This window comes from Vitis riparia, chromosome 17, assembly GCF_004353265.1.
Source record: "Vitis riparia cultivar Riparia Gloire de Montpellier isolate 1030 chromosome 17, EGFV_Vit.rip_1.0, whole genome shotgun sequence".
NCBI classification, from domain to species: domain Eukaryota; kingdom Viridiplantae; phylum Streptophyta; class Magnoliopsida; order Vitales; family Vitaceae; genus Vitis; species Vitis riparia.
In genome coordinates, this window is record NC_048447.1 from 16,602,606 (window position 1) to 16,628,112 (window position 25,507).

At 34.3% G+C, this 25,507-nt stretch overlaps 3 protein-coding genes across 9 annotated transcripts; 1 reads left to right on the forward strand and 2 right to left on the reverse strand.

The window, feature by feature from the left end:
- Nucleotides 1-1,394: 1,394 nt before the first annotated feature.
- Nucleotides 1,395-3,453, forward strand: LOC117904361 (NAC domain-containing protein 92). Its single transcript, XM_034816937.1, has 3 exons — nucleotides 1,395-1,677; nucleotides 2,255-2,520; nucleotides 2,616-3,453. Exons 1-3 carry the CDS (start codon nucleotides 1,515-1,517, stop codon nucleotides 3,171-3,173), a joined length of 987 nt encoding a protein of 328 aa, XP_034672828.1. The 5' UTR covers nucleotides 1,395-1,514; the 3' UTR covers nucleotides 3,174-3,453.
- Nucleotides 3,454-9,002: 5,549 nt separating this feature from the next.
- On the reverse strand, nucleotides 9,003-17,186 carry LOC117904514 (trithorax group protein osa-like). 3 transcript variants are annotated; one of them, XM_034817148.1, is made up of 7 exons: nucleotides 17,007-17,186; nucleotides 16,840-16,917; nucleotides 14,826-14,864; nucleotides 14,315-14,746; nucleotides 14,138-14,185; nucleotides 9,547-9,729; nucleotides 9,003-9,457 (listed from the first exon to the last, which is right to left on the reverse strand). In XM_034817148.1, exons 1-7 carry the CDS (start codon nucleotides 17,106-17,108, stop codon nucleotides 9,332-9,334), a joined length of 1,008 nt encoding a protein of 335 aa, XP_034673039.1. In that variant the 5' UTR covers nucleotides 17,109-17,186; the 3' UTR covers nucleotides 9,003-9,331. The 3 variants fall into 3 exon arrangements, with proteins under 3 accessions (XP_034673039.1, XP_034673037.1, XP_034673040.1); XM_034817146.1 differs by having other exon boundaries at nucleotides 14,138-14,230; nucleotides 17,007-17,184; XM_034817149.1 differs by lacking the exons at nucleotides 16,840-16,917; nucleotides 17,007-17,186 and adding an exon at nucleotides 16,575-16,825 and having other exon boundaries at nucleotides 14,138-14,230.
- A 555-nt stretch (nucleotides 17,187-17,741) lies between these two features.
- Nucleotides 17,742-25,247, reverse strand: LOC117904513 (cleavage stimulating factor 64-like). 5 transcript variants are annotated; one of them, XR_004649599.1, is made up of 8 exons: nucleotides 25,100-25,247; nucleotides 24,898-24,975; nucleotides 21,611-21,649; nucleotides 20,991-21,530; nucleotides 20,814-20,906; nucleotides 18,447-18,707; nucleotides 18,127-18,359; nucleotides 17,742-17,987 (listed from the first exon to the last, which is right to left on the reverse strand). XR_004649599.1 is itself a non-coding variant. In XM_034817145.1 (7 exons), the coding sequence occupies exons 1-7, from the start codon at nucleotides 25,199-25,201 to the stop codon at nucleotides 18,234-18,236; spliced, it is 1,119 nt and encodes a 372-aa protein (XP_034673036.1). In that variant the 5' UTR covers nucleotides 25,202-25,247; the 3' UTR covers nucleotides 18,057-18,233. The 5 variants fall into 5 exon arrangements, 4 of the variants coding, with proteins under 4 accessions (XP_034673036.1, XP_034673034.1, XP_034673035.1 ...); XM_034817145.1 differs by lacking the exon at nucleotides 17,742-17,987 and having other exon boundaries at nucleotides 18,057-18,359; nucleotides 18,447-18,632; nucleotides 20,814-20,861; XM_034817143.1 differs by lacking the exon at nucleotides 17,742-17,987 and having other exon boundaries at nucleotides 18,057-18,359; nucleotides 20,814-20,861.
- Nucleotides 25,248-25,507: the final 260 nt, after the last annotated feature.

The following is a 25,507-nucleotide window of genomic DNA, read 5'->3' on the forward strand; positions in this document are numbered from 1 at the left end:
CCAGGCGGTTTAATTTAATGCCAATTGGGTCAAGCCCCTAGATCCACTGGTTCCTGGTCCAGTTGGAAGCTTACTTACCCTATATAATATTTCACAGTAGCGCTATCAAACGTATCCAACTTGCTTAGTAATTTAAGCTTATAAACCCAGAAAGGTAGCAGCCAATAATGATTAATATTTTTTTAATTGTAGTCATTATATTAAGAAGATTGTTAATGGCCCATTGGTTTAATATTCTAGAATAAGCGTTAGGTTTTAATGAAGGACTTTTGATTGGTTTTAATGAAAACAAAAATGGAAAAATTAATTTACATGGAAAATGAGAATTTGAAATACTTTTGCAGACTATTTTTCTTTATTTCAAAATAATAATCCAAACACAACTTGAATTGATATCAAACACCTGACAGTACTTTTATTAATGGAACTAGAAATGGAGTGTTTCTAGAAACCCAAAGCAGAAACAAGTACATGGAAGTTCTAGTTAGGATTGACAAACATGTCGGCGGTGAAGACAAATGAAAGAGACGGTGAACTAAGAAAAGATTTAACATATCTGTGTTTACACAATATGCAGTCGTGTGGGTTGGTGACCCTTTTTAACCACTCCTAGCTAGTAATCTTTGTCCATATTTTAAAATAAAAATAAAAAGGAATTTACACGCATGCAAGAATGATCAGCCATGGAAGATCATAGTGTTTGGTTATCTAATATTCAATTGCAATGAATCTAGATCATCTCATATGGGAATGACTAATGGCTAGGATTAGACTTGAAATCATCAAGAAGGAAGTTCCATGCTGTGTGGCTTGCATGGAAATAAAACCATTAATCAAGCTTGGCAAACAGAAGAATCATAAAAACAAGTACAAGCTTAACAAAACCATAATTGATACGATCCGTCAAGTGTGAATTGAATATTAATGGGGCAGTGACAATGCTTTTCTCCTATTGGATTGGACTAGTATCAGGTTAGCCCTGGTTTGGGTGGGTGGAGATGGGTGAAGGTGGTTGGACATGGTCATGGAAGAGTATGATCTGCTCTCATCAGGTGTAACCGAGACGACTCAGCTGTTTCATGAGCAGATTTATTGCCACTCGGTCACTGCAGAAAAGAGATGTGGATAAATTAGCACAACTTCACGTCTACTTCTTTGAATTATCGATCAGTGTCGTTGTCAAAGGTGAATGGTCTTCTGGAAATTAATAACCCTAGCTCATGGTTCCAGGAGTGGCATTTTGGTATATTACTAACCGTAAGAAATTTCCAATCCTCATGCACCATCTTTGTCAAAGTGTTAGCTGTATTGAAAATAAAAACAATAAAGAATGACTACCAATTGCTGCTTCTTCTTCAAGGTTGAGGCATTGAAAACAAGTACTCCCCATTAATACCTCATCATCTTGATGTTATAAGATAAAGGTTCAAGCATCATCCTTGTCTGATCAGAGAGGATTTGCCCTTTTGCTAAGAGAAATATTTAGGCTCTGAAGCCTGCAGGTTGGTTTTTGGATGATAAAAATGGAGGAGAGTCTTCCTCCTGGGTTCAGATTCCATCCAACAGATGAAGAACTCATTACTTATTATCTCACCCCCAAGGTTTCCAATACTAATTTCGCGTCCAGGGCTATTGCAGATGTCGATCTCAACAAGTGTGAACCTTGGGATCTCCCAGGTAGTTTTGAGTATTTGATCAAATTCTCATCATCTTCATCAAACTCCTGAATACCCTTTTCCATTTGACTTTTTTTTTCCCTTTTCTATGGTCCCTTTTTCAGTATCTGATGAATATTGGGTGGTATAATTTTATGCTCTTGATTTATATTCATAACTGATCAAAACAGATGATTTAGCAGAAAATTTTGGAACACTTGGGTGTGGTAAAACCCGAAACTTTTTCCAAAACAAAATGTTTTTTTCCATTTCTGATACATGTCCCACTTCAGGTTTTAAAATTTTTTTTTTCTCCTTTTTATTCAGTAGCAATATTTTCCCTTCTTTATTTTATGAACATCTCTTTAGTGATCCAAAGGTTTGTATTTTCCTATAATTTATGTTTGAACAACATTCAACAACTCAACCAGATGATGCCTACATCATATGGCTTTTTAATTTGTGGTCTGCATTGTGAACATGATGTATTCTATAACTTCTAGTGGTTGAATTTGGCTGAATTATGGTTTTTATCTTAAATTCCTTCATAATATAAAGAACCAAAATGTGATGATGAATTTGGAATATATTGGGTGTAGCCAAGGCTTCCATGGGAGAGAAAGAATGGTATTTCTTTAGCTTGAGAGACCGAAAATACCCGACAGGCATTCGAACCAACCGAGCAACTGAAGCAGGCTATTGGAAGACCACTGGGAAGGACAAGGAGATATACCGTGCTGGGATACTGGTAGGAATGAAGAAAACCCTAGTATTTTACAAGGGTAGAGCTCCTAAGGGCGAGAAAAGCAACTGGGTTATGCATGAATATAGGCTAGAAACCAAGCTTTCTTTCAAACCCAAAAAGGTAAATTAGGGCACAACTTCAAATCCTTATAGCTTCTCTTCATCCGCTCTTTATGTGATGATTCTTTCTTATTTTTGTATGATTTGTTGTTTTAGGAGGAATGGGTTGTCTGTAGGGTCTTCAAAAAGAGCTCAGCAGTGAAAAAACCGCACCAGACGGCACCGTCATCGCTACCATCTCTTGAATCTCCTTGTGATACAAACACAATTGTGAGCGAGTTCGGAGACATTGAGTTTCCAAATATGAATAGCATTGCGAATTCATCGAGTGGATTTAGCAATATTAATTCAGCGCAGAGCTATAACACTAGTACTGATGATAACCTCAACATGAATATGAACATGAACATGAATGTGAATTGGGCTGCAGCAAGAGAAGCTGCAAGTCTCCCATCACTTCCATGGTCTTCAAGCTTGCTAAGCCCAAATATTCAGATGAATTCCCTCCTTATTAAGGCATTACAGCTTGGGAGTTACAGACCAAGAGAAGCTACAAGTACTGAAAATTACTCCTTTCTGCCACAAGGGATTTCTAACTTTGGAACTGATTTTATCTCAAACTTTCAGGCTTCTTCTTCTAAGGTTTTAGACTCTCTTCACCAACAGCAACAGCAACAGGAGCAACCATTCAACTTGGACTCCATTAATTGGTGAAGTTAACTAACTTGTAAAAAAAAACCACTTCTACCATATCTATCTTTTATTTGGGCAAGAATTTATCGAGTTTAATGCATGCTGTAATCATTGTCAAGACTAAGCAACAGTTAGATGTCAAGATGGGGAAAATCCCCAGTTCTTTGTAACTCTCTTTATGTTCCAAACTTTATCAATCAATGTCTGGTTCTCCCAGATGTGAAGAAGGAAGATCTCCCTCATCCTTTGTTATTCTGGTCATCTTCCATTATTAATAACCAGAATTGTTGTTTTCATGAAATTCCATTCATAACCTGTAAATGCATGAACAGGTTTAGGGATATGTCCAGATCAAACTCTCTTAATTACCTTGGAAAACACTCCACCTCAAGGCTGATAAACAGTCATCGGTAACATTGCCATGGCAAAATTTCCAATTCCCCAGCGTAGATAAACCATCTACCTTATTGATCTGCAAATACTTTGTACTCAATTTTTGTTGCTGTCATGCACTTGCTGGATGGGTACTTAGACATATTACGAGTATTAAGTATCATCAAACTGCTGAGATTATACATGCATGCATATGAACTAGATGCAACAGGTTTGGACCAACTCACTACTGCTTGAAATCTACTCATCCCAGTGAATCCATCTCATATTACACAGACAACCAATTGAATTAAGCCTAAGATTATCTGAAACAATTAAGAGTATTAAAAAATTAGGTTGGTTGTAGGTTAAGAAATTAAGCGCAATCATATAGGGAATCCATTTTTGTAAAAATATGAGCTGGGGAAGAAAATTCAACATTTGGACTAGTAATTAATGGACTTGGTCATTTCTAGGAAACAAGGGTGTGCTGATGCTCCATGGCCTCCCAGCTGCCTCACATGCTCTCTTCCATTACTTCAATAATAAGTAAAGCGAAGAAAAAAATGAAGTTAGAAATGAAACTAAACCTGGATTATTAATTTGACCTAAAAGCTTAAATCATTATAAATGAGATAGTGATCTCTGTGGGACACAAAAGGACAGATGCATTAGTTACAATGTAAGCTATTACAACTTGTTACTTTGTCAACGTGAGAGACTAAAAACTCCCATGGAAGGATGGGTTTCCAAATTCTTAATTACAAGAATTTTGAGTTAATTGTTCTTGGACCAATTCAAATTTGTCCAAATTCTAAGTTCACTTCTAGTTTTCTGACTGGACTTCGTCAAAGTTTTTCCAAATGTTGTTTCCCTCTCCCATTTTCCTTCTTTCATTGCTAGCAAGATGGCGATATATAATTAATTAACCATACATTTGGTTTAAATTCAACCCAACTAGTTGGCAAATTTAATCACTATTCATGACTCCATATCAAGTGGAATCCCTGGATTCAAAAGGCAAGACTATAACCAAAACAAGTGCTTATTGATTATATTGTGGCAATTAGAGCTAGAGTTCGGCCTAGAATTTTAGGCCACGTACCCTTAGTATGATTTCTCTAAATCCTATCATGTGCTTTAATTAATAATCATTACCTTCATGACTCTCTCTCTTTCTTCACTTGCTAAGTACTCAAATCAAGATTTATATAAACAAGCATTTTTCTCCATTAATCAAATGCTAGAATCTTAATTTGGCAAGAAAGAATATCTGTGTATGGTGGGGTTGCAACATCCCAGTTAGAAGACTTCAAAAATGGCTTCAAATTATTTCACAAACTGGTGGTTGTTGATACTTTGGTGGGCATATATAAGCTTTTAAAAGGTTGGTTCAAGAGGGACTGGGGACTATCAAAGTATGGAGGTGTAATAACTGAGAGAATTGAAAGTCTCAAAACAAATTGCATTGATCAAGTATGTATTGAGACTTTTTGGAATCCCATCCATTCAATTTTTGTAGGCTTGAATCCTGGGTCGCTGCTCTTTTTAATTATCTTATTAGGCAGAAAGGGATCTCGAAATAAGACTCCATCGTCCTTTTTAGAGAGCTCATGAATTCTTCCTTTGATTTCCACATTCTAATTATTACTCAGGGCCAACAGTTGGTGGAATCACCATAGTTCCACATTCTAGACAGGATAATATTCTTCCAATCTGGAAAATAAAAAGGAGGAAAGAAAAGTGGATAGAGAGAAAAAAAAAAAAAGATCTTTAAATTTTGGGGTGGCCACATTTCTAAAACTTGTTTTTAAATTATATTTATAATATTAAAAATAAAAATATATGTTATTCTTCAAAATAAAATTTCAAATTTATTTTTAAAAAATATATAAGTTTAATTTATATTAGTTTTAAATTAAATTTGATTTAAATTTACTATACATAAAAAATGGTTTTCAATTACAAATCAATTAAAAATAAAAGCATAATTTTAAGAATGATAATATTTTACTATATATCATTTTAATATTTCAATAAAGATATAAATTTTATCTTTTTTTCACAAAAGATAATAATATCCTAAACTAATTACAGTTAATAGTATTTTATGTAAAATAAATTATAAAATAGTTTTTTAGATATGTAAATATTTCAACTTTTTTATTAAAGTAATACAATTACTACCTAATTGTTAGCATTATAGATTGAATTAGTTCTAATCTATAAATTTATGGGATTAATTTGATTAATTTTGAATATTAAATTATTTTTAAAAATTACTAAACCATTGAAAAATCTAATGCATTAAGTTTCACTTAATTTATAGTTAATAACTTACTATGCTTAGTAAAAAAATACCAATAATAATAATAATAATAATTGTGCTCAAAGTAGAACAATATTTTTTTGGTGTTTTGGTTTGTATATGTTTGACCTCAATTAAGTATAATTTTGAATTTTTAAAATTTATTGGGTCTATTAATAAATATATAAAAATATAATTTATATATTAGATTTGCATATTATCACTCTTTGGCGATTGTGTTTGAAAACAATTTTCTATTCTTTAAAATTTAAAAATAGAAAAATATATTTGATAACTAAAATATTGTTTTATGTTTTTTAGTGTTTTTAGAGAACTTTTTTGTTAAAAAAAAATATTTTTGGTTATTTTAACTTATTTCTTAAGGTTTTTTTTTTAAATAATTATACAAATAAGAAGAATTATTAAAAATAAAATATTAGACATAAAAATTATTTTTAAAACATGTTTAAAAACATTAAAAATAAATTAAAAATATTTGAAGTTTTTAAATAAACTTTTATTCAATGAAACATAAGATAATTATTTTTAAAAATTATTTAAAAAAACTGTTTTTTAAAACCATTTTAGAAAATAATTACCAAATACAACCTATGTACTATTACTTGTTTTTACTTCTCTTTTTCCTTTTATATTTTTATTTTTAATAAACTTTGTTTTTTCACTTTCTCTTATACTAAGTTACAATGGGAAGATGACATAATTATCAATGTCATTGTCATCACAATTGAATTCATAAAGTGGATTAACCACCCAAGACTTCTCCTATACCAATGTTATTTAATAATGGAAACATTTATTAGAAGAATGTTAATTTTTTGAAAATTGCAAATATGAGCACGACTTAGTCATTTTTTTTAAATTTGTTTTTAAACCATTCCTACTCATTTTCTAAATATTATTTTCTATTTTACTTTATTTTTAAAAATTATTTTCAGAAAACAATCACTAAACAGTGTTAAAAAATTTTAAAATAATTTTTTGTTTTCAAAAACAAAAAACTATCCAAAGTAAAACTTCATTTTGATATAAAACTTCCTGATTATTCTTTGAAAATAGGGATTATTTTATAGGCCCGAACGATTCCATAGACTTGATAATGAATGTTTTTCACATGGAAACCCTCTTCTTCCGTGAGTTGACCCACAATAAAAATCGCCTTCTTTGAATTACACGTCTCTTATGGATCAGCCATTGCTTTCCACTTAATTTTTCTTGCTAATCATTCAATTTGGATAGCTGTGGTTGGCAGTGGCATGCATCATGTTGTCACTCTCATCATAAGATATAAGACCAAGATGCAACATTTCTACCCATTCCAATGAATTAAGACTAATTTCATCACTTTGAATAATTAGAATTAAACAAATTAGTTTGATTATATCTTAAAATTTAAATTAATCTTAAATCCATTAATTTTTCTTATTAAAATAAATTTTTTAATAATAATAAAAGTGCTTTTAACACTACTTTTATTCGATGTATTTTTAATAAAAATATTTTTTTTAAGTGTTTATAGAAAAATCATTTATTAAGATTTTATTTATTTTAGAAAGTGTTTTTAAACTTCTTTTATACTTTAAAATTTTTATTTTTTAAATAAATAAAAAAACTAAAAACACCCTAAAATCACTATCATATTTACTTTTAGTATTTCTCTAAAAAAATATTATAAGTGATTTTTCATATTCTTAAAAATATTTTCTAAAATTGCTACACTTAAAATTTTGTTTTTAAATTAAAAGTATTTTTTAAAATCACTAAAATTTTGAAAAGATAATTAAGAAACTATTTGATAAAGTGATGAGTGAATATTAAAATAAAGTGGGGACAGCCCTGTTCCTGCCAGCATGCTGTAGGGAAGAAGCAAGGCTTCAATTTTAGAATATTTTCTCACAAGCAAACAGTTGAAGATTGAACTCAAAGGGATTGGAACTATAAAAGAGAAGGAGAATCTCCACCCTGTTTTAGAGCTGCACTAACACAGGGCTCATTAATTGGACCCTTTGGAATCTCCACCATGGCCTCATTATCTCTTCCTTTGATTTGCATCTTCTACACATGTTATATTTTCCTTACAGCCAAAAGTTGCTGGCATCACCATACTTTTTAGATTATTAGATGCCAAAGAAGTAGATGAAGATATATGAAGGTAAGCCAAGCTCTGGAGAGGTATGTTCTGTTACAAAGTTGGGCATTTATAACGTCAGTTTCAAGAAATGCGAGTAATATCTCAAATTAAATGAACAGCATACAAAATCCTTAGAATAGTCAGCAGGCATTAAGAGTTCTCAGTGTCAACCGCTTTAAAATATATCAAGCTATCCATTAGTTAAAAATTCCATGACAGAACCGCCCCCAGCACAAGCAAGCTGCTGGTTTAAGCAACTGCCACATGTTTTTAACACCTGGATGTCCTGAAGACACATGGCCACCATGGTTCTCAGCAACAGAGCATTCTCTGCCACACAATCACACACACTAAACAGCTCACTTCATCAGCAGCGCTCTTAGCTGCCTGCCACAGTGGCCTACTTCCAGGTGCTTCCACAGCTGCACCCCTTTGCTCAGGTAAACCCCCCCTGATCACTTCACTTACTTTAAGGCTTAAACTTGCTCAGGTGCTTCCACAGTTGCTCCCACTGGGCAATGTACTGCCCTCAAGCATATGCTCGGCCCAGCCCAGTAGGTCTCTTTTGAATCACCAAGACTCGCGCCGGACGGTAAGGGAGGGACTCTATCTACATATCAACAACCCGAAAATACGAAAGCTTTTGACAAAATATTAGAGCGTCGTACGTAGAAATTTGTAAACTGTCATTCAATGAAGAACAGAGAATCTAGACGATCCATTCCACGTATCAAAAGAAAAGAGCATTCAGTAAGGGTTGTATCATCCCTGCTGCGGTGGAGCACTGCAGAATCACGTGAGTTGGTAATCTGTCTTCACTCTCAACGCATCTATCATAAAATCTTCCCATCTTCCTGAATATATTTTCTCACACTCAGAATAAAAGACCTATTGTCAACAATACTTTTGAAAGGATAGTAGTTCCTTTCAGTCTGCCAACCAAAATTCTATAAGCCATGCATTAAGGTCTTTAGACCTAATTGTTAATTATGCTTCATTCAACATAGCTGCTGAGAATCTACTCATAAAAAATTAGAACTAAAACATAACTGCACAAAAATATGCGAAATTCTCAATCATATGCTATTCAACATGGCTGCTAAAATGTGCAGGTCCCAAGATTCTGAAGTCGTATGATGTGCCTGAAATCAGTCACCATTAGACTGGTATTGAGGTAAACGCATATGGCAAAGAAAATACAAATTTGGTAGCCTCAAAAAGGGCAAAGGCAGAGCACCGTCTTAAAAACAGAAGTTCTTCAACATAGTTGTGAGTTATGTCTAACAAGGGCCCTATGAGTATGGGGCATCGATTTTGTTCTTCCTCCTGAAACATCTAACTTCTATTATTTCATTGCCGCAGCATCTGTTGCAACTGAAGAATCTGATGCCTTTGCTCCGGAGGCAGGCAATTAATCTGCTCTGGGGTTAGGCTCATTACCTGCTGAAGCAAAGCCTTCTCCATCTCGGGGTTTAACTACACAATCAACAAAGCAAATCTTCAAATCATTGACAAGAAACCCTAGAATTTACCATGGAAGTGAAAAAAAAGAGTAGATAGATTACCATTGGGGGGCGTGGAGGTGGGTTGCTAGGGCCAAACCCAGGAACTAATGGTGGAGGTCCTGGGATCTGTGTTCCCATTGTACTCTCATGACGGGGAGGCATCCAGGCAGAAGATCCCCTGTCCACTTGCATGGAGCTTCCAGCAGGATTACTGAACTCTGTCCTTAAATGTGAACCTCCAATCTGAAAAGAACAAACATGGGGTAAGCGTAAAGATTGTGAAGCCTTACAATCATTTAAGATATATAGCATAATCTTAATAGACTTTAAAAATATTGGTTGAGGGCATGATGCATATACTTGTAGCATAATCTGAGTTTCCATAATGGCTGTTTGGTATAATAGTTACTAATCATATTAGGTAGGGGCAGCCCATGTCTGCCATTTCATTGGCTTACTGGGGAACAACATGGTTTATATAAAATATATAAATTTAAAAGCATCCCATTCCAAATGGGAATGTAATGGAGGCAGGAATCAACCTAAGTTCATGAAATAAATCCAAGACTTCCCTGTTAACTGAGCCTAATAAGTTCAGGAACCCACTAAAAATTGTTCTATCCGAGCATCAAAAGGAATCTGATTATGTGGCCCACGATCAGACCTCTCTATGTTGGAACAAAACAGAACAAAGAGACCAACTACCGATTGGGTTCCTTTTAACGGATGGGTATACCAAATATAGAAGAAAAGTAGATAATCGCTTTGTGTATAATATTTTCCAAATAAGTTAAGGCCAACATCATATCCTCAAAGAAGTTGGATAAGGTTTATCTATAGAGGTTTGAGAAGATTGACAGAACATGAGAGTAATTAAGAAGTTGAGAGGTGTGTAGACAGAGGAAGCAAGTGAGAGGTCTTTGAGAAGTTGTGAGAAGCAAGTAAAAGAACAAATATATAGAAACCAACTAATACTTGTATGAAAGCGAACCGTAAGATACGAGAGAGAATTTTGAAAGAACAAGAATTTCAAAAGAAATAACCAAGATTGTTGGTTATATGAAATTACAAGGGTAACACACCAATGTTTTTGCATCTATAATATTTATCTCCAAATTTAGTACTGCACCTATGACGAAATAAAATATCTCCATATTTTTTTAAAATGGGAAAAAAATTAAAGTAATAAGAATTTTAGGATTTGATAAAATTTTAAAAATTGTGGAGAAGTGCTTTAATGAAAATAATAAAAGTAATATTTATAAAAGAGAATGAAAAGCCAAACTCAAAGTCCTAGAGGGAAAAACAATTAAAACATTAATAGACATGGAGTTGAAAATAAGAAAAAATTCTAGTAGAAATTGAAGGAGCTTAGAGAGCCTACTTTGTGTACTAGTTGATACCCTCATTACAAAATTTTGTGAAAAGGATTTTGGCACCGGATGTGGACAAACTGAAATATCATGGTAAGAAAGAAAATTTAGGGTGCAAGGCAAAAGACTATTCACTTTAGTAGAAATATAAGAAACTTAGAAAATGAGGATACTTCTAGGAGATAAAAATGAAACATAGAAACCTCCTTTGATGAAAGACTAGAATAAAATAAAATAAAAAATTTTAAAAAAAATTAAAAATTAAAAATATTCTTTTGCATTTACAAAATTTAAAAATTATATACAAAATTAAGAGCTAAAAATACTTAATAGGAAGATGGAATATGAAACATAGAAACCTCCTTTAGTGAAAGTTTAGAACCTATTTGGTAACTCTTTTAGAAAATATTTTTCTATTCTTCAAAACAAAAACAAAAAATTAGGAAAATATGTTTGATAACCAGAAAACATAAAATAGTTTTCTGCCTTTAAAAACAGAAAACAATATTTTTTCAGAGAACATATTTTAGTTGTTTTTTACTTCTTTTTTTAGAGTTGTTTCAAAAAATAAAAGTTATTTCTAAAACGTATTTAAAAATATTTCAAGTTTCTAAATAGACATTTGTTTTATAAAACATCATAGAGTAGTTTTTAAAAACCGTTTTTCAAAAAATATTTTGAAAAAAGTTACCCAACATGGCCTAAGAATAACTGAAATTTTAAAAACAATATACAAAAATTTGAATATGTAGATACTAGATAGATATTTCTTCTCATAGAAAGTTGAGGATTAAACAAAAAAGTAAAGGAAAATGGTAATTTTGAAAGAAACAAAATTTAGAAGATACAGACAATGAATGCATTCTTTAATAGAAGCTGAAGATTAAAAAAACGTTTTTTACATAGAGGAATTTGATCACAAGAATTTTGTGAAATATGAAAATAGGAAATAATACTTGATATAGACTCTTTTAGTAGTTGAAGTTGAGGATTTTAAAAAAAAAAAGATCTTTTCGCATTAAGAAACCAGAAATTTTGAGATAAGAAAGTTAGAAAACAAAGGATGCTTGCCCCTCTCCCTAGAAGTTGATGATAAAAGACTTCTTTTACATTAAGGAATTTTGAAATGATAAGGTCGACTTTGAAGGTTGACAAGCAAGGATGGTTTGTATAATAGTATGGATAAGATTAATTTTATTAGTGAAATTTATTTGAGTTTAAGGATGGACATAAACTAAAAACTTTCTTTTTTTAATCGATATATATTGGTGATTTGTTCATAAAGCAACATTAAAATAGATTCTAAGTACTAATCTAATATATAAACAAATGTGCACTTCCTAAACCTAACCGATGCAAGAAAGAACTACCAAAAATTCTCATCATTATGTTCCTTCTTTGGTTTTAGCATGCTCAATATATAACACAACTTCAATATCATAACCATAAGTTCAAGATTCTAGGACAAATTGATCAAATCATCATAACATGAAACAGGACTAAGAACAGTTATGCAGGTGTAATAAAAAAATTTATCACCTACACAGGACAAACTTTACCTATCTTAGATGAAAAAAAAAAAGACAATTAGCTTTTACTTTATAAGCTAAATGTTACTTTTCGAATTAAATAAATTGAAAAGGTCGGAATGGGGATTGAGATGTAACACCCTTGGGACCAAGAGATCAGTACGTTGAAACAGAAGAAACCCAAATCCCAGACAAGAAGCCCTCTCACTGATCTTGTATCACTTAATCCATGAAAACCACAACTTGGGTATATGAATAAGGTTGAAAACAAGTATGTCTTTGTCCTTAGATCTCACATTATGTTTTGTAGAACCCAAAAAAATGGGGATACGTGGCATTGTTATTGTCTTCTGAGTACCATATCCATGAAGGAGAAACAAAAATCAGTTTTCAATTTTATCCAAAATAAAAAATTAAATAACCAAAAACAGGAAGCACATCTATTTGCTCTATGCTCATAGTAGTAACACCTCACCAATGTCTAAAATTAATTTACAATTGGATCTGCATGTCATCTCCAAATTGATGCCAAAATTCCTAATTCCTAAGAACCAGTTGATTGCAAAAAGATGGAGAGATATAAACTTCAATTTGACTACATTAAAACCAAATATGCTTCAAGGTAGGATCAAAATATAAAATGGAGCGGTAAGGAGTGGAGTGGGATTGTAGGAAGTACCAGGTTCAAGTCTGAGTGGGGGCAAAATAATAATAATAATAATAATAATAATAATATTTGTCCTATCAATATATGTATATAATAGGAGACAACATGGTTAGCCATCACCAAAAAGCATAGTTGGTTCCTTGGAAAGAGATTTCTCTTGAAAGTGACCCGGCTATTTGAGAGCCCACTCTAGAGTAACAACTACTAAGTTGTTTGTCAGGCGAGACTTGAAAGATGAATCAGATAACCATAGTTAATTCTCAAACATAAACCAAGCATAAAAACAGAATATCTTTAACAAAATTTAAGATGTTTTGAGCAACAGTATATGAGACAAGCTCAGTACCCCTTATTATATGCAACTATTAAGATGTAGTAGCACACAATAATAGAACTGCCAAGATCATGTATATCAGGGATTAAAAGAAACTGAAACCAATGTGACCCAGAACATGGCATGAGAAGAGCCATTTAGCTCCCACCAGATAATGCCCATATTGAGCACAACAAAAATTGGCTCGTCCTCAGATCCTGGAACAGGCTAGAGTCTGCCAAAAGCCTGGGCCTCACTCCAGACTTGGCTCATAACATTGCTTTTTTAGTTTATTATATTGTTGAACCTTTATGGATCAATCATGCTATACTGAAGGGAATCCAAAGAGATGTTACAATATCAGGTGACCCTTTTTCATCTTAAACATTCAACCAAATGAATAAATTTATAGATTCTATATTATGAGGGTATGTCAGCCAAGGCTTACTTCCCGGCAGAAAATTAACTCATAGGCAACATTTAACATTTAATTTTCCTGTAAAGTTGGATTAAATGGTTCTATTTTGAGTATTTTCCCAAATGAAGAAAAGCATATCGAGTTATCAACCGCCATTTTTTTTTTTATTTGTCTGATATCATTTGCATCACACCCCATGTTCACAAAGGAGAATTTTTAGTCACATTTTACCATGAAAAGGGCCCTAACATACATAATTAACCAGCTAAATAAAATTCTCATCAAAAGTTACATCGGTCTTGGCAAAAAATTCCCCAAGCCTCAAGCCCAATAACCAAAATGCAATCATACCTGATTAAAAGATTGCGATGGCAGCTGACTTGGAAGTGGTGGCTGTGCCTGTGTAAAGGAAGGCCCAATGCTAGCATTAGGTTGGGTACCTGACTGAACAATTTGAAGAAAAATTAAGTCCAACCATACAAAAGCACATCCAATCAATGGATTAATAAACCGTGCTATCCCACATACATGAAACACAGGCTGAGAATGATGCAGCTGACCGCCAGGTTGTTGGAATCCCATACTGGAGCCCATTTGTGACGGGTGCTGGTGTTGGAAAGCTGGCATTGATGGAAGTCTAGGATGTGGAGGCAATGGTGGTTGCAGCGGCATATGTGGAAGGATAGGTGTCTGTCCTGGTTGTTGCAATTGGCTGGAGACTGTAGGCATCTGAGGTCGAGCTAATGGTGGCTGAGAAGCAGAACTAATTGGATGGGAAAGCAAATTAGGAATTTGAGAGGGGGCCATCTGGGCTGCTGCAGATGCAATCTGCATTGGGTTTTCCATTTGCTTTGTTACAGGAACTTGGCTTTGAGATCCACTTGTTCCTGACATCTGTTGCGTGGCCTGAGCGATTAGCTGCTGAGTATGCTGTGATGCTGCTGACTGAGTACTTGGAGTCTAAAAAGAATTGCAAGTTAATATAAGTATGCCGATTCATTAATATAAATATAAAAAGCTTATAAGATCAAAAGCATACCTCTCGAGGGGTCCCCATCATTCCAAGCATTATTTGAGCCTAATGGAACATATTAATTAAATATATATAATTAGACGAATCGGCAGTAACCAGTAAAGACATGATGCCTAGACATTACAACAACTAAATAAGACAAACCAGTAACAGTACTTATGCATCACTGATTGTTGAGCTGGTACACTGGCACCAACACTATGTTCAGAAGTGTGTTTAAATTGTCAGGGTTCCTACAGTTCATGACTTGTAACCAAATTAGAATGGTATAGTAGCCTATCATTATTTGAGAGACTTCATACCTTGCATTATTTAAAATGTTCAAGAAGTGGGTTAACTATGGTCAGATAATGAACTCCATAATGGTAAAACCTAATCAATCATCCAGGACTTTGTAAAATTCTAACCAAAAAATTTCTCTCCAATCTGTATAACTAAGGATTGAAGGGAAACCCCTTATGTGTCAATTCCTTTATGCATCCTGCCAGTGAACTGTTGCCAGCAGTCTAAAGGGAAGTTTATTCTGGTCAAGAATCACTGTAATTGGAAATAATGGAAATAATGAAACAGGAATATACAACCATTAGCATCTTCAAAAACTTCACCATTGCACCCAACACAATACAAGAGTTCTGTAGAAGTAAAGGTCCAACCAACTTCCAGTTCTGTCCAAGCCAAGATGTGGAGTCTCCATTTACAACTAACAATGAGACCCTTGATTTCAGATTAAATTTCTAAATTTCTAAAATAGTTTATACGCATTGTTTGCAGCCCACCTGACCCCTTGAAATATGATTGGATGGTCTAGTAGAAGTTAAAGATTTATGTAGCAATAATTTGCTGACACATATACAAGCTATATTCAAATTTTCATAAATTAAATTATGGAAAAATATCTCATTATGGAGTATCTTTGTAGAATACCTATCAGATTAAAATGAAGTTCAGGAGACCAACACAAGGTGCACTATGCTTCATAGCGTAGTTGAAACCCAATTAAAAAACACAACTAGAAAAATGAATGTAGCAAAAATGAGGATATTGATAAGCATAAGTGCAAAGAATATAAAAGATGATTATAACAAGAAGCAAATACTAATATGGTAGGTCAGCAGTGGCGCTAAACCCTATATAGCCTATTTTTGTCTCACCATTGCAAGGACTATCCATGTGTTTGGCAGACAAATGTGACTCATTACGTAATTAATTTCTACTAGCAAGTCTAGCAATGGTGGTCAGTTGTCTTGTGAAAATAAAGTAAACTAAACTTTTCTTGTTTGGTTGTGACAGAAAAGTGAATAGAATAGAAATTAAAGAAAACGTATACATTTTCAAACTCTTGATCTCTATTTAAAATGGTGAAAAAATTAATAAAAATGGAAGAAAAATTTTAATGGGCTCAAACCAGTCTTTTCCTATCCTGTCCTTTTCCTCTTCTATTGTTCTTTTTCTCACTGGTTTCAAAATCCAGACCCAAACAAAGGCTTAAATTTTCCTTTTTAAAAAAAGAAGAAGAAGAAAAGGTAAAATTTAGGCATTTCATTCTTCAGAATCCATTGTTTTTCTAGGAACCTTCTCATTTTAAAAAATAAGAAAATATTAGAATTTGGATCATCTTAATTTTTAAAGTATTTGCATTTTTTGAATCACAAAATATGCATTTTAAAATGATTTTCAATTTTTAAAAGGATTTGCAGCTTTTGAATCACCATTTGCATGAAATATCTTCTAAAACAATTTCTAGAATTAGCTTACCAAGCATGTTTTCAGAACCATTTTCAATTTTTCTATCTGTCATTTCCACACCATTCTGGTTTTCCCTTTTCGCCAATAGAAACCAAATCAACAACATACACGGACTCAAAATCTTTTTTCATCTCCTTTCTTGGGAACCAAAAGGGGACAAAAATTATCAGATCCATTGAACCAAAAAAATCGTTGTTGCACACAAACCCTAATTCCATAAAATGATCAAAACAAATCAAACAGTAAAATAGCATATTAAACCCCAAATTAAGACCTGAAAGACAAATCGGGCCAATCGAGGATTCTCAGCCAGAATCTGGCGTGCTTGTTGCGGATTCTCATCGGTAAGCAGCTGCACAGAGAACAAAAAGAATGGAATAATGGAATACAATCAATGAGTATATACAAAAAAAAAAAAAAAAAGAAAGTGAGAAAATTTGCCTTCATCTGATACATCATATCGTAGAGTTCAGACCTGGACATCTGGGGGAATTCGTCGGAGTTCGACGGCAGAGCATCGGCGGCAATCGGCTTGTCCGACATTGTCGAGAAACGGATGAGAGAGTGAGTAACTGACAGAGGGGAGCGCGATTTCTTCAGAGGGAGTGAGTGTGGGGTCGATCGAGGGAGTTTAAGCCCATTATATACTTATGGGGTTGGGTAGGCCCAACAAGAAAGGCCCTTGGCTGTCTCTCCATTGTGGTGTACGCCAGGGGCCCAACACAATGATCAGAATTTTTTAGCCTCGCCAGATTAGAGGTGTGTGACAAAGGAACCGAATCGGTCCACGGACCACTGTTACATAAAAATGATAATATAATCTCACTTCCAATTGCCCTAAATACCCCTTTGGATAAGAAAATATAAATGCTTTTTAAATTGTATTTTTAAATTTTAAAAATATTAAACATGTCTAGATGATGTTTGGATAATTTTTTTGTTTTTAAAAATATAAAAATAATAGAAACTCAATCAAAATTTTTAAAATTTGCATTAAGTAGAAAATTTTAAAATTCTCATGGGTCTGCATCCAAACACAATCTTAGGAATTCTAAATTTGCTTTTTGTGTTTTATTTTTTATAAATAAATAAATATATTTTTTAATTATACAAAATGATATCGTACCAAATAAGTGCTATGTCAGAACTTTAAATTTGAATTGTGGAATGAAAATACGAGGAAATGAATCTCACGTATACAAAATGAATGAATATCAGGTGAAAAAGAATCCATGGCGCTTCGGATCAGTGTCCATGTATCGTTCATGAGATGAGGATTGTTTGGAGGATAAGAAAATAGGGACGAAAGAATAGAGGCAACAATAAGAAAGTGAAAGCGCGTCATTTGATCGTATAGGGTTTGGACGTTGGAGGTGTCACAAAGCTCGTTCTTCAACATCGGGGGATCAATGCAGTTAAACTCTGTATGTTTGGTAGATTGTGTCAATGCAGTAATAATTTTCTAGAGAGAGGTCATAGAAACTTCAAAAAGCCTTTCAGAAAACTATCTACCAAATCTCATAAATAGATAAAAGACAGTTAAACCAAAATCCACAAGAACCTCAATAATAGGTTTTCAGTCAAACGCAAAAGGAGTCGAACAGAAGTCCTTCAACATAGTTTTATGTCGGAATCCCATGAGCAGGGAAAGACCTGACTTTTGCTATTTCATTGCCGCAGCATCTGCTGCAATTGTAGAATTTGATGCCTTTGCTCTGGAGGCAGCCGATTGATCTGTTCTGGAGTAAGGCTCATGACCTGCTGTAGCAGAGCCTTCTCCATCTCAGGATTTAACTACACAATCAACAAAAAAAAAATTCAAAATCATTGATAAGAACACCTGGAATCAACCACAAAACAAAAGACGGGTAGATAGCCTACCAGTTGGGGACGGGGAGATGGATTGGTCGAGCCCATCTGACCAGGAACTAATGGTGGTGGCCCTGGAAGCTGTGTTCCCATAGTATTCTCATGCCGAGGCGGCATCCAAGAAGAAGATCCCCTGTCCACTTGCATGGAGCTTCCAGCAGCATTGCTGAACTCTGTCCTTAAATGTGAACCTCCCATCTGTAAAGAACAAACATTGGCCAAGCCTGAAGATTGTGAAGCATAACATACCAGCACAATCTTAACAGACTTAATCTTATCAAAAAAAAAAAAAAAAAAAAAAACAGACTTAATATTGGTTGAGGGCTTAATACACATTCCTGTGTCATAATCTGAATTTCCATCATGGCTGTTTGGTATAATAGTTGTAAATAAAAGTAGGCACAGGACAGCCAACATTTGCAGTTTCATTGGCTTGCTGGAAAAAGATGTTGCTTGTCTAATATATATACACACGTTCACAAGCATTCCAAAATCAAAATCCGATAGTCTGATAGGAGGTTGGAATCAAATAAGTTCATGAAATAAAAAATCCAAGACTCCTGTAAACTGTGCTAGTAAGTTCATGAACCTACTAAAATTTTCCATCCTGGCATCAAAAAGGAATCTGACTTTGCAGGTGCAATCCAACCTCTGTGTTGTGTCAGCATAAAACAGAACTAAGGACCTATTACCCAGTGGGTTACATTTAACAGATCGACATTACAAAAACACACTGATAGGATGATCCAAATCTCCAGTTTTCATCAAGATACTTGCACTATGTAAAACACTTTGTTCCTTTAGTAAAAGAATAAATGAAGTAAAATTCATCTAAGTTTGATTTATTGAACAGTTGATACACTAAAAAAGGGCCAAATCTTACGGTGAGCTAGAAATAAACATTGTTTATTGATGTTGGGTGATTTCTGTGGCTTGGCAACTATAACTTATATGGGTTAAAATCAGATCTCATCTCAACAAACTCATCAGTCACTTAGATGGAGTTTACTGACACCTAAATAAGGGAAGAAAAGTAGTGAACACACCTAGTATATGAATTTTAACACACTATCGCAGTATGACATTTCCAAAGAAGATGAGGCCAATGTTACAAAAGGATTAATAAGGTTTTTATTTTTTATTTTTTTTGATAGGTAAAAATGAATTAAATTGAAAAGCCAAAAAAGGCAACACTAAATACACAGGAAGTATGCAAGTGAGCACCATGCAGAAACAAGAAAACCCTCCCCTTATGGGCAGCCTAACCAATCGATCAAAAGATTGATAAGGTTTATGTAGGGGGATTTGAGAAGTTTGAGCATTGAGATAGAGGAACTGGCTGCAGGGGAGAGACCTTAGGATTTTGGTTTTGATTTATTATTACCTTATTTGCAAAGCAAATTAAATTATCAGAGACTAAGAAATAAAGACAAGCCTGCATGTATCCAAAAAATAGAAACTAACTGATTTGGATATACGAGAGTGAATTTTGAGATGAAAAAAAACAGAAAGGAAGTAACATGTAGAGAACCTTAAAAATAATGTTGTTGGTTATATGTTATTATTAGAGTTTGTGAGACACATACAAATCTTTTTGCATCCCTGATATTAAAGTATCTCCAACTTTAGTACACTTGTGTATCATGCTATTAAAGTAAATAAAGACTTTTATGGTGGGAGAAAAGTTTTAAATTGTAGAGAAGTTAGGAAAACTACATATTATAAAGGAAACAAGTGTTTGAATCGCATGAAAGTAGTAGAAGCAACATTGTAAAAGAGGGTGAAAGACCAAAGTCACCCATTTCACTGAAAACATAATTTCAGACAAAGGTTCAGCATGGGATTTTAAAAATAGTTAAGAGTAATTCATAAAATACACATGGAGATGAGAAAAAATAGAAAAAAAGAAAAAAGAAAAAAAAGGAATTTCAAGGAAAAATCTAATTCAAAATTAGTTTGATTAAAACATATTGCAATGCATGAGAATAATGAAAAAGTAATAAACAAGAAGTGAAATTAAAAAAGAAACTTTAGTATAAAGTGAAGGAGCTCAAGAAGTTTGCTTTTATATATTAGTGTAGAAGGATAATTAGAAGTAGTGTCACTAACCTCATTACAAACTTTTGTGAAATAGTGTTTTGGCATTGCAGGTGGAGCAATGAAAATTTCAAGCAATAATGTAAAGATAGTAAAGACTAGCTTCATTAGTTGCATAGAAAGATCAATAGTAGTGGTCCATATTAAACAACCCCCACACCACACCCCGCCCAAAGTTCACAAAGGAAAACATTTTAGTCCCAATTCACTATGGAAAGGACCCTAAAAACTATAATTAACCAGAATCCCTCATGCCTCAAGCCCAATAAAATAAAATCGTACCTGATTAAAAGATTGAGATGGTGGCTGATTTGGAATCTGTGGCTGTGCCTGTGTAAATGAAGGCCCAATACCAGCATTAGGCTTGCTACCTGACTAAACAATTTGAAGAAAAATTAATTCCAGACATGCAATATCCGACACGCACAATGAATTAATAAACTGTACCATCCAACTTACATGAAACACAGGCTGAGAATGATGCAGCTGACTGCCAGATTGCTGGAAAGCCATATTGGAGCCCATTTGTGAAGGGTGCTGATGTTGGAAACTTGGCGGCAAAGGAAGTCTAGGATGCGGAGGCAATGGTGGTTGCAGAGGCATATGTGGAATGATAGGTGCTTGTAATGGTTGTTGAAACTGGTTGGAGGCTGTGGGCATCTGGGGTCGAACTAAGGGCGGCTGTGAAGCAGAACTAGTAGGAAGTGGAGGTGTATTAAGAACTTGAGAGGGAGCCATTTGGATATTCAGATGTCCCTTAGGCTGCTGCACTGTCTGTAGCGGATGCAAGGGCATAGATTGTGACTGAGGGTTGGTGGTAGGAATAGAAGCAGATGCTTGCATTGCAGGTTGGATTTCCATTTGTTTCATTACAGGAACTTGGGTTTGAGATCCACTTGTTTGTTCCTGTAAAGAAGCTTCACCTGACAATGGAAGAGCTGCCTGAGCTGTCTGTGCTTGCTGAGGATGCTGCAGTGTTGGTAGCTGGGTGGTTGGAGTCTGAAAGAACTTGCAAGTTAATATTTGTACACAGATTCATCAATATAAATCTAAAGAGCTTTCAAATATCGAAAGCATACCTCACGAGGGGACCCCATCATTCCAAGCATTATTTGTGCCTAATGGAACATATTAATTAAAAATATTTTATTAAGTTATTATATGAGCAATTAACAGTAAAGACACGATGCCTAGACATTACAAAAACTAAATAAGACAAACCGGTAAACGTATTTAAGCATCATTAATCACTGAAGTGATATACTGGCACAAACATTTTGTTAAGAAGCATGTTTAAATTGTCATGGGCTTGTAACCAAACTACAGTAGTACAACTGCCTATCATTATTTCAAAGACTTCATGTCATACATTATTTCAAATGATCAAGAAGCATGTTAACTGTGGTTTGATAATGAACTCCACAAAGCAAAAGCCTAAACAATCATCCAGGACTCCATAAAATTCTAAGCAAAAAATTCTCTCCAATCTGCATAACAAGGGATTAAAGAAAGCCCCTTATGTATCCATAGCTTTATCTATCTTGGCAATTAATATTTGCCAGAGGTTAAAGGGGAAGTTTGTTCTGGTCAGACTTCAGTACATCACTATCAATAGAAAATAGTTAAACAGGAATATACAACTATTAGCATCTTCAGAAACTCCAACATGATATAAGAGTTCCATAGAAATAAAGGTTCAACCAGCTTTCCGTCTTGTCCAAGGCAAGAGATGGAATCTCCTCACAACTAACAATATAAACCTTGATTTTTTATTAAATCCGTTTAACATAGTTTACATGCTCTATTTGCAGCCCACCTGACCCATCCAACATGACTGAATAGCCAAGTCAAAACCCTCAAGACCAATAAATAAAGCCAAGATGGGCTTAATAAGGAGGCTCAAACTGATTTAAATTAAGTTAATGAATTTTATTTTATTTTTAATTTGTCGCCTCTTCTGGCCTTAGAGGTTAAATACTATGATATAATTATTTGTTGAGACGATATATTTTTTTTATAGGTTTGTTGAGACATGATACTACAAGCTATCTTTAAATTTTCATATATCATATCATGGAAAAATGTCAAACTATGGATTATCATTATTGAATATCAATCAAAATAAAATGAAGTTTAGGATACAACTACAAGGCAGCCTATACTTTACCGCACAGATGAAAGGCAATAAAAAAGCATGACCAAAAGAAATGAACATAGTTAAAAGAGGGATGTTGAGAAGCATATATGGTAACAATAGAAACAGATTAAAATAAGAAACAAATACAAATGTGAGACACAAAGGTGGCACCAAATGCTATATAGCCTGTATTAGGGCAAACCAAAAGAATGTATAGCCAAAAAGGGAAGTTCAGCTCTATAGGTAATTCATTTCTATTACCAGGCCTCATAATGGTGCTCGATCATCAGGTGAACGCTTGATTTGTGAAGCGTGCATTCTCTTGGCTTCATTTTGTTTTGGCTTTTTTCACAGCACAAAGGGTTTGAGACAAAAGGACCCCCTATTCACTTATTAATTTGCATTGGTGATGGAGGCTGTAAGCATTCTTTTTAAGTCTTGAGAAGGGTTGGGGAGGGTGGCTTCATTTCGGGTTTCAAGATAGGAAGGGGAGGTGGTAAAAGAGTAGAGATTTCTCACCTCCTATTTGAAAGAAATCGGAGGGATTTGAAGATGTGGAAATTTTGGATCAAGCACTTAAATTTGCTCTTTGCTTTCCTTTTTGGGCCATGTTAGGATTCATTTAGAAGGAAATCTCATGTCTTTGATAGATTTTGTAGATGGGATAGGAGCCAAGTAGTTGTGGGCAGGTGGTTTTATTTGTTCTTTTTGCTTGGCTCCCTTTGTATACTCCCAATGTACGTTGGCGAGCTTTAGCCTAACATCTATCTATAATATTTTCTTGCCTGCTTATCAAAAAAAGAAAAAAAAAAAAAAAAGGTTCCTTTTAAGGATTCTTTTCCATTTTCATTCTCCTTTACAACTTCTAAAGAGGCTTGAGTGGATGATTTTCAGGTGGTAAAGGGTGGGTTGACTTTGTGGAACCCATGCTTCTTGGAATCCATGCCTCTTGAGACATTTCTAAGATTGGATGGTGGATAACATTGAAGAGTTGCTTTAGAAGCTACATGTGTTAGGAAGGAGCACCGGAGAGGAGGACAAAATTGTATGGAAGGCTAGTAAGAGTGGGGCATTCTCAGTCAAGTCCTTCTACTCTACCTTACACTTGCAGGGAGAAGTGTCTTCCCCCTCAAAAATAGTGTGGGGCTCTTGGCCTCTTAGCAAAGTGGGTTTTCTTTGGCTTTGTTTCCCTTCCTTAATGGACCTACGGACTAGCTAAGGTTTACTTACATAGTTGTTCTTTCTTTTCGCAATTTCAAGTTAAAGCTTTCACATGGGAAGTGGAGAGGATATTAACCATGAACCAACTTTATTGTTGTCTGTGGCAAAATACAGAAAAATCAGTAGACTATTTCCTCATCCGTTGTAGGGAAGCTAGAGAGAGAAGAGAGAAGGGGACTTCTTGTTCTCTCTATTTGGTATTTCACGGGTTCTTCCTTTTGTGGTGAAAGACTTGTTAATGTGGGAGTTTTGTAGGCGATAGGAGAAAAATAGTTTGGGAAACAACTCCTTTTTAACTATTTTAAACAATTAGGGAAGGAATATAACCCAAAAAACTTTTGAAGGGGTACAATGTAAAAACAAAGAATTCCTTCTTTCTAATCTGTACATTGTAAAAACAAAGAATTCCTTATTTCTAATCTGTACATGTTGTCTCATGTATCTCTTCAAGTTGATGTTCAAGCCAATTCACCATCTTTGATAGATTCCATTGAGTGGTTGTACACTAAGTATTAGATTGGGATTGTTATGGTTGGTTGTTTCTTTTTCCTTCTTAGATATATACTTCCTGTGTACTTCTTTTTGTTTGGCACTTTTAATATATTATCAATTCTTTATTAAAAAGAAAAAAAAAAGTTGTATTTTAGAACAGATTAGGGTTTTTAAAATGTTTTTTTGTAGATTATTCTTAGAAACAATTAGAGTATTACCATTTGGAAGCTTTTATATTCTACATAAGTGAACAATATCTTCATAGAGAATAAAAATATCTTCTTAGAGAATAAATCGAGAAAATTGTTTTTTATGTCTGAGTGCCAGAAAGAATTTTGTTCCTATCAGGCGCGGTCCCAAATCATTTTCTCATTCCCATTCTTGGGAACCAAAAGTGGGCAAAAATTATAAGATCCATTGCACCAAAAACAATTGTCACACCATCAAACCCTATTTCCATAAATGACGATAACAAAGTAAACATGAAAAGAACATATAAAAGACCTAAAATGAAACCTGAAAGAGAAATCGGGTCAATTGCGGGTTATCAGTAAGAATCTGCCGCGCTTGTTGCGGCTTCTCATCTGTCAGAATCTGTACAGAGAACACAGATAATGGAACACAATGAATGAGTATATGTTTCAAGAGATCCGATAAACCCGTTAGAAGGAAAAGAAAATAGAAAAGAGAGAGAGAGAGAGAGAGAGAGAAAGATTGCCTTCATCTTATACATGATGTCGTAGAGTTCAGCCCTGGACATTTGGGGAAAGTCGTCGGAGTTTGACGGCGCAGCATCGGCGCCAATTGGCCTGTCTGACATTGTCGACAAATGACTGAGCGACCGAGAGAGCGCGCAATTTTTTGAGAGCAAGCGGCCGATGGTGTGTGTAAGAAAATTACATACTTAATACTTACAGTCGCTGGGTTCAAAGGGGCTAGGCCCATTTATGGGAGGCCCAATGAAATGGGCCTTTCCAGACTATGAAATATGTTAACCAAACTTTTGTTGCTATAGTTTTTTCCAATTCGGGCAATTAGTAGCAGCAACAAGCACCCTCTTGAAAATTTTAAAAATCATGCTTTGTGTCTTATGGAGGAATATTTGAACTTTGCCCAAAAGTTTTTG

Bases quoted from the DNA above. Each gene is read 5' to 3' on its own strand.
- LOC117904361 (XM_034816937.1), top strand. From the start codon at position 1,515: ATGATAAAAATGGAGGAGAGTCTTCCTCCTGGGTTCAGATTCCATCCA. The intron at 1,678-2,254 runs GTAGTTTTGAGT...TATTGGGTGTAG, and splicing joins TGAACCTTGGGATCTCCCAG to CCAAGGCTTCCATGGGAGAG. The intron at 2,521-2,615 runs GTAAATTAGGGC...TTGTTGTTTTAG, and splicing joins TTTCTTTCAAACCCAAAAAG to GAGGAATGGGTTGTCTGTAG.
- LOC117904514 (XM_034817146.1), bottom strand. From the start codon at position 17,108: ATGTCGGACAAGCCGATTGCCGCCGATGCTCTGCCGTCGAACTCCGAC. The intron at 16,918-17,006 runs GCAAATTTTCTC...TTCTCTGTGCAG, and splicing joins ATATGATGTATCAGATGAAG to CTGCTTACCGATGAGAATCC. The intron at 14,865-16,839 runs GTCTTAATTTGG...ATGTTCCATTAG, and splicing joins TGGCCCGATTTGTCTTTCAG to GCTCAAATAATGCTTGGAAT.
- LOC117904513 (XM_034817142.1), bottom strand. From the start codon at position 25,201: ATGTCAGACAGGCCAATTGGCGCCGATGCTGCGCCGTCAAACTCCGAC. The intron at 21,531-21,610 runs GTATGCTTTCGA...AAGTTCTTTCAG, and splicing joins TGATGGGGTCCCCTCGTGAG to ACTCCAACCACCCAGCTACC. The intron at 18,708-20,813 runs GTACGATTTTAT...TTTTTTGATAAG, and splicing joins CATCTCAATCTTTTAATCAG to ATTAAGTCTGTTAAGATTGT.